We start from the raw sequence: 5,132 nt of genomic DNA, 5'->3' as shown, positions 1-5,132 counted from the left end.
GTAGGGAAAAATTTGTAGGCATGTCTCAGCAAAAAGAGCTTGAAGATCCCAAGGATTTTATGTATATATAAGCCCTTTTAAGATGTTACAAAAAAAACCTGTTACTAGCCGGTATTGTTCTATGTAGATCTCCAGTTTGTAGGATCTTCTTGCAGACAAACCAAAGATGGCTGTCAAGAGAAGTCATACTATTAATTATAAAAATCGATAAGAATGGGACATGCTAATTACACCATGTTGGACAATGTTGAAGTGTTGTGTTAAAGAAGAAAATTTATAATGGTATACAGCAGGGCAAGCAAGTCAGGAGTCATGATCTAGCAGTTAATTTCCATTAATTGGGTATACCAGTGCTATTTGCAGTTAGCTTTTGCAGCTCACCGATAGATTTTCTATTGTTCCTCATGTTTGTCTTCATGAAAAAAAAATGGAAGAATATAGACTAATTTACATGGAGAAAAAAGCAATCCGTTGTTGACCTGCTGTTTAAGTGAGACTGAAAACAAGATTAGGTCACTACTAGTCAATCAAAAAGGTACTAACCTCCCTCCTCCGATTTTCCATTCTCCTCAGAGATCAATTTCAAAGATATCTCATCTTTTGAAGTTGAGAAAAAACAGTTTTCAGAAAAACTATAAATGAACTTCAGTGTCAATTGACTAATTTGAAATTTAAGAACTCTTTTGTAGAAACGTCTTTCTATGAATAATATTATTGCAAAAAGGTGAATTGTAAAAATTCTTTCCATACTGGAGAGGAAGCCTGACAAGTTTATCAAAATGCTTTTCATTTCTTCCTTCTATCTTATTATTCCAAGGAAAATTTTAGACAAATGTTTTGATAGGGAATTTATTTCAGACAAAATAAGGATTTTAAGAAGAAATTAAATTATTCCTGACCAGCTATAACTGAATTTAATACCTACAATGAAAAGCATGCTGGACACTTGGTAGGGTAAGAGAGAAACCTAAGCCTGTTACTCTCCCAACACAGACGCAGCCACAGGCTTTCCACTGTTCACTCTCCCTGCTCCTTGGGGATGCACTAATTCATTCCAGCTGAGCCCAGACACGGTTCCTCTTCTGGCCGTCTCTGCAGGACAGGAGCAGCAGCTGCAGTGGCTTTGCTGCCTGGGGAAACAACCTGGGGGGGCTATGGCACATGTTATATGTGCTGGTTTATTTTAGATAAAACTTGACAGGCTTTTATTTTTTTTTTAAGCAGACTGGTAGTTGTGTGTAGGAAGAACTGTAATGGGTTCAGAATTTTCATGAACAAAACTGCTGCAAATGAGTAGGAGTTAACTGATTCCTCTGAATTAAAGCTAGGTATTTCCTTCTTCCCTACAATGGCATCAGGCAAGTTTATTCACCAAGTTATGTACAGCCACCTTAGCCCTGAAAAATAGCAATGCTATTATTTTATTTCTAGGTTTTTGTTGATTATTGACTCTTGGATTTGCTAAGCCAAAATATATTTTTATTATATGAAAGAATGAATGCATTTAAGGTTTGGAAAAATTCACATTTCATCTGATGACATGACATCAGACTTAAGATCACATTATACAGTATAGACATTATAGTATTTCTGCAGGAAACTGTTTTGAAATATCATGTTAAAGGCTATTATTATAATTAAGTTCAATAGGAAAACCAGGCCATATTCTGGGTATGTTCCTGACAATTGCAAGGTTCTTCATAGGAAACTTTATGAAGCTTAACCTACTCAAAAGAAAGATATAAAAATCTAAAAGGGACTTCCCTTTTACCTTCTGCCCATTGCCCTCCCTTTTCACTGGCATCTAATGAGTCAGTGTTCTGTCATCAGCTAGACAGGGAGGCATTCTGCTTTCGTTACTGATACTTCGAAAGCAGTATGATTTTCTTGGTAATAATAATGCAGAGTTTAGATTATTTATGGAGTCCTTATAAAGTAACAACATAAAAAATCAATGAGCTTTGTGCATGAGTGATTTTTGTTTAATAATCTCTTAGAGCACAATCTATTTAAACAGTATTTTATAAAATCTTCAAATAACAAATGCAAACTTCTGCAGGATTTTTATTTTTAAGAATAGATGTTTTAAAACTGGTTTATAACTTAATTTCTTTTCAGAATAACATTAGAATTTGGAAATAACATTTTAGTAAGGAATTATATTATTGCTCCTAAATGTAGAATCTGTATAATACAGTAAAATATGTTAATTTGTGTGAACTGTATTTTTCTTTTATAAGGTTGATGACATAAAAGCGGCTATGACAGAACTGAAGAGAAAAAAGATACGAATACTGAGTGAAGAGCCAAAAATAGGTGCACATGGCAAACCTGTGATTTTTCTTCACCCTAAAGATTGCCATGGAGTCCTTGTGGAACTTGAGCAAGCTTGAGCTGTAATATTCATAAATAAGAGAATAGATTACTTGTGAAGTTACTGGTGTTGGGCATGTTGATGTGGTATTCAGTCTTCACAAGTTCACTGTAGTTCTCATGGATGAAGTACAGCTTTTGAGTAATGAAATAGTGCTACAGATTTAGGGGTTTTTTTTGTTGGTGTTGATCTGATTTTCAGAATTAATATGTTGACATTTCTTAATTTCTCTGTGATTCTAAAGACAAGTACGTGATCCAAGTTACATGTGTAACAGTGATTTATGTTCCGATGTCTCGTGATTTTACCTCTGTCACCACAGAAACTGTACAGTTTCTAGATCAACCCACATTATTTTGTTCTACATTTCAAGAGCAGAGACCTGTTTCTCAGTGACAACAATATAGCTTAGCTTAGATATTCCTTTTAGAAATAAAGGAAAAAAGAACATTGTGTTTTCTGTTTTCACCATTTACCCTCTGTGCTTCACGCTGATTGATTGGTTCATGCAATAAAAAAATCCTTGTGTTATTATATGGGTGTCTGCAACCTGTAAATAAGTTTTCCTTGGCATAACAATTACTGCCAAGGAAGTTACCGTGCATAGGCCATCATTTAGTTGCTTTATGAACTCTGTGGATATGCAGGCAGTGTGAGGAAAGTACCTGAAAAGTTACTTGCCTGAAATATATTTCAGACTGTAATGTACTTGTCACATTGTAGTTTTTTCAGGTATTGAATATTTTGATTTTCAAGCCTTATCCATAGGAAGGTATCTGGGAGAGACCTGAATAAATAGTGATTAATCTTTTCACTTACTTTATAAGTACAGTTTTCCTATGCAAAAGCACTTACAAAATCCGTGGAGAACGCAAGCCACCTAAGTCTTGGTTACACACACTGCCTTTAGTGTTACAGAGCATGCCAGCACGCTTCTGCTTCTGGTGGCCTGCAGTCACAGTTTGTTGACTTATTCATGGACAGACTTCACTGTATTGGTGTATTTTAAGCAAGTAGTGTTTGTACTGATACTTTATTTTATACGTTTGCTTTGACATGTCAGCTGTAGAAATTGAAGACTTGCTGTTTCTCTCTCTAGTTTTCTTAATCCTTAAAAGTCATATTTTTTCCTAGTTAAAGCGCAATCTGAATTTTATATTTCCCTGCATCTCTGCATATGCAGTGAATAGTTTCAGCTTGATATGAAGTAAATTAATTTTAGTCTAGGAGAATTTTTACTTAATGGAAATGGAATTATTTGTGTTCTGTGTCATGTTTGCTACAACAAAATGCAAGTGTAGTGTTGACCTGGGATTTAAACAGGTCTTTAAAGAAACTGATGCTTCCCCAGGAATTTTACCTCTGAAAAAAACTCTGCAAAGCCATGCATTTTTAAACAAGATAGTTTTGTCCTCAAAATAAACACTCCTGTAATATTTTAAGAAAAATACAGTCTTCCACAGGGTTCTTACATTTCATCAAATCACTGTTTAGAGGGTAATTTGTGATCTAAATTCTAAATCGTTTGCATTTAGAAATGCTGAGGCTCACGAAGGAAAAGCAGGATGACTTGATATTCCTGAAATATGATTCTGCCATTCTAGCAGACATTCTATAAGCAAAGCTTCTTTTGTCTTTCCCTTCTTCCGAAGATGCAGAAACTATTCAAAGATGCAAAACTATCAAAGGAATGTCAAGACTAGAAGCCTGCTGGTTACATGTCAAGATATTGGAACAGAAGTCTTTGAACCTAAACCCCTTAGTCTGGTGCAACAGAAAACATGGCAGTCCTCCCTAGGTTCATGCTCCGTTTCTTTGTCATGTCTGAAGGAGATGTAATTTTATGTATGATATCTATCAGTACACTCAGAGTAGTAGCTTGATAGGGTACTACGCTATGGAGATTCTGAGTAAACAATATTTACTCTACTTGCCTTACCGTGCTCCGCATCTTATTGCAGAAAGAGACTTGCAATGCTTTCAGCTAGTAACCAGCAATTTTCCTGGCTGACTGCAGTGGGGTTGCCTAGCACTAAGTCAGCTGATGTATTTTGTTCGTCATAAGGTAAGTCATGCTTCTATCTCATTCACAGTTTATAGATTTCATCTGACTTCTCCTAAGGTGGAAGTAAAGATATTAACAAAAAAAGCCACTTACCACAAAAAAGAGAGGTTAGGTATGCAAAATTAGTTAGTACCCAAAACTTTATACAAGCTTATTACAAGCTCTTACCATTTGGTGGGATCAGTTCTCCTTATTTGTCTGAGTGTGCATTTCAAGATAGGAGAATTTCCACTTCTCAGGCTTTAGACTTGGAAGGAATAGCCAAGACAGCTGGACAGCTGAAGAATCTGAAGATAGCTGAGACACACTGAGATAAGTTTCCTGTTCATAAGCCTAACTTCCATAGACTTCAGTGGGAACAGGATCCGCCCCCATGCTTGTGAAAAACTTCTAGTCCTTCACTTTAAACAAGACAGCCTTCACAAGTCGGTTTTTGTTCTGACTTTCTAGGAGTTTGGGAGGTGCATGGTTAGATATATGGGCCTTGCCCTCCATCACTGCCATGACTATAAAAACAGAATAACATCAAGAAGAACGGTGTAAATGCAGAGCTGTAAACTGGAACAACAGAGACCTGTGGTTTGTTTCTTCTAGTGGAGGGACACTTAATGATATACCCCTGTGGCACCAGTATACAACTTCCGGAAAGAACAACAGTGATTCAAGTAACTAGAGCCTGATTAGCCTTGGAAA

General features: G+C 36.1%; 1 protein-coding gene across 1 annotated transcript in view; it reads left to right on the top strand.

The window, feature by feature from the left end:
* Positions 1 to 2,813, top strand: part of MCEE (methylmalonyl CoA epimerase) — a gene marked incomplete at its 5' end in the record, with an annotated part of 4,259 nt that extends 1,446 nt beyond the window's left edge. The window contains one exon of the mRNA XM_010136189.1: positions 2,241 to 2,813. Within this exon, the coding sequence (XP_010134491.1) occupies positions 2,241 to 2,393 (153 nt within the window). The remainder of the gene's footprint in view (positions 1 to 2,240) is intronic.
* Between the last annotated feature and the right edge of the window lie 2,319 nt (positions 2,814 to 5,132).

The sequence above is a fragment of the Buceros rhinoceros genome, unplaced genomic scaffold (genome assembly GCF_000710305.1).
Source record: "Buceros rhinoceros silvestris isolate BGI_N320 unplaced genomic scaffold, ASM71030v1 scaffold45955, whole genome shotgun sequence".
NCBI classification, from domain to species: domain Eukaryota; kingdom Metazoa; phylum Chordata; class Aves; order Bucerotiformes; family Bucerotidae; genus Buceros; species Buceros rhinoceros.
The sequence above is the reverse complement of the archived record's forward strand: the minus strand, read 5'-3'. Positions and strand labels throughout refer to the sequence as shown.